The sequence below is a fragment of the Priapulus caudatus genome, unplaced genomic scaffold (assembly GCF_000485595.1).
Source record: "Priapulus caudatus unplaced genomic scaffold, Priapulus_caudatus-5.0.1 Scaffold416, whole genome shotgun sequence".
In the NCBI taxonomy this organism is placed as follows: domain Eukaryota; kingdom Metazoa; phylum Priapulida; class Priapulimorpha; order Priapulimorphida; family Priapulidae; genus Priapulus; species Priapulus caudatus.
This window is the reverse complement of record NW_014577477.1, coordinates 370,670-371,882: the sequence shown is the minus strand read 5'-3', so window position 1 is coordinate 371,882 and position 1,213 is coordinate 370,670. Positions and strand designations below refer to the sequence as shown.

Genomic DNA, 1,213 nt, shown 5'->3' with positions numbered 1-1,213 from the left:
TCGCGGGTCACGCGTGTGTGTCAGCCGCTCCAACAACGTCACGGGTCACGCGTGATCACGCGACACGCACGTGTGTCAGCCGCTCCTACACGTCACGGGTCACGCGTGTGTGTCAGCCGCTCCAACAACGTCACGGGTCACGCGTGATCACGCGACACGCACGTGTGTCAGCCGCTCCTACACGTCACGGGTCACGCGTGTGTGTCAGCCGCTCCTACACGTCACGGCTCACGCGTGATCACGCGATTGGCCGCGCTCACTCACCGGTGCTCGTGTCCACGGAGAGATCTAGCAGTGGGCGCCGCTCCCCCTCCCCCTCCACCTCCTCGTGTAGCGGAGGCTGCGGCGCGGGGTGAGGCGCACCAGCGGAGTAGGGTGCTGCATTCATGCGGAATGACATCGGCAGCCGGTAGGCAGACTGCTGGGCGGGGGTGTCCGACCAGGGGCCCGTGCGACGCTGCCCGCCATCCAGACTCTCTGTACGCAGACGATAAACACGACGTGGTGACGTCGTTCTGACGACAGAGTGATGACAGGATGATGACGTAATGATGACGATGACGACATGATATAGCGACAAAGTGATGACGTAATTTCAACACGGTGACGACATGATATGCTCACGGATACAACTGCTATGAAGAATACTTAACACAAGGGCACAACCTGCGCCTCTATATATATTATGCGAATGATGAAATAATGCTCAAAGTATACGAGGGGAACAAACATCTTGCCTGTCCTGCTGCTATGAGAATTCCATACCTAATAGCCGGCGTGGACTCTTCCGTAGTTCCGCGTTCTCCCGTTGGAGGCAGTGCATGTGGTCGAACCGTCCCTCGCTGGAATGGCGGCGGCGAGTGGCCCTGTCATCGCATGACATCAGCTTGATATCGGGAAAGCCTGCAGCCAATGAGGAAATAATGTCACCTATACGGAGATGTGTTATGTAACACGCCCGCCGCGTCACGTCTTCTGCGTCACGTCTGCTACGTCACGCCCGCCGCGTCACGTCTGCAACGTCACGCCCGCCGCGTCACGTCTGCTACGTCACGCCCGCCGCGTCACGTCTGCAACGTCACGCCCGCCGCGTCACGTCTGCTACGTCACGCCCGCCGCGTCACGTCTGCAACGTCACGCCCGCCGCGTCACGTCTGCTACGTCACGCCCGCCGCGTCACGTCTGCAACGTCACGCCCGCCGCGTCACGTCTG

General features: G+C 60.4%; 1 protein-coding gene across 1 annotated transcript in view; it reads right to left on the bottom strand.

Moving 5' to 3' along the window:
• Positions 1-1,213, bottom strand: part of LOC106810174 — a 20,475-nt gene that overhangs the window by 5,021 nt on the left and 14,241 nt on the right. The window contains exons 3-4 of the mRNA XM_014813456.1: positions 766-903; positions 265-477 (exon numbers count right to left, since the gene is read on the bottom strand). Coding sequence (XP_014668942.1) covers positions 265-477; positions 766-903 — 351 coding nt within the window. The remainder of the gene's footprint in view (positions 1-264; positions 478-765; positions 904-1,213) is intronic.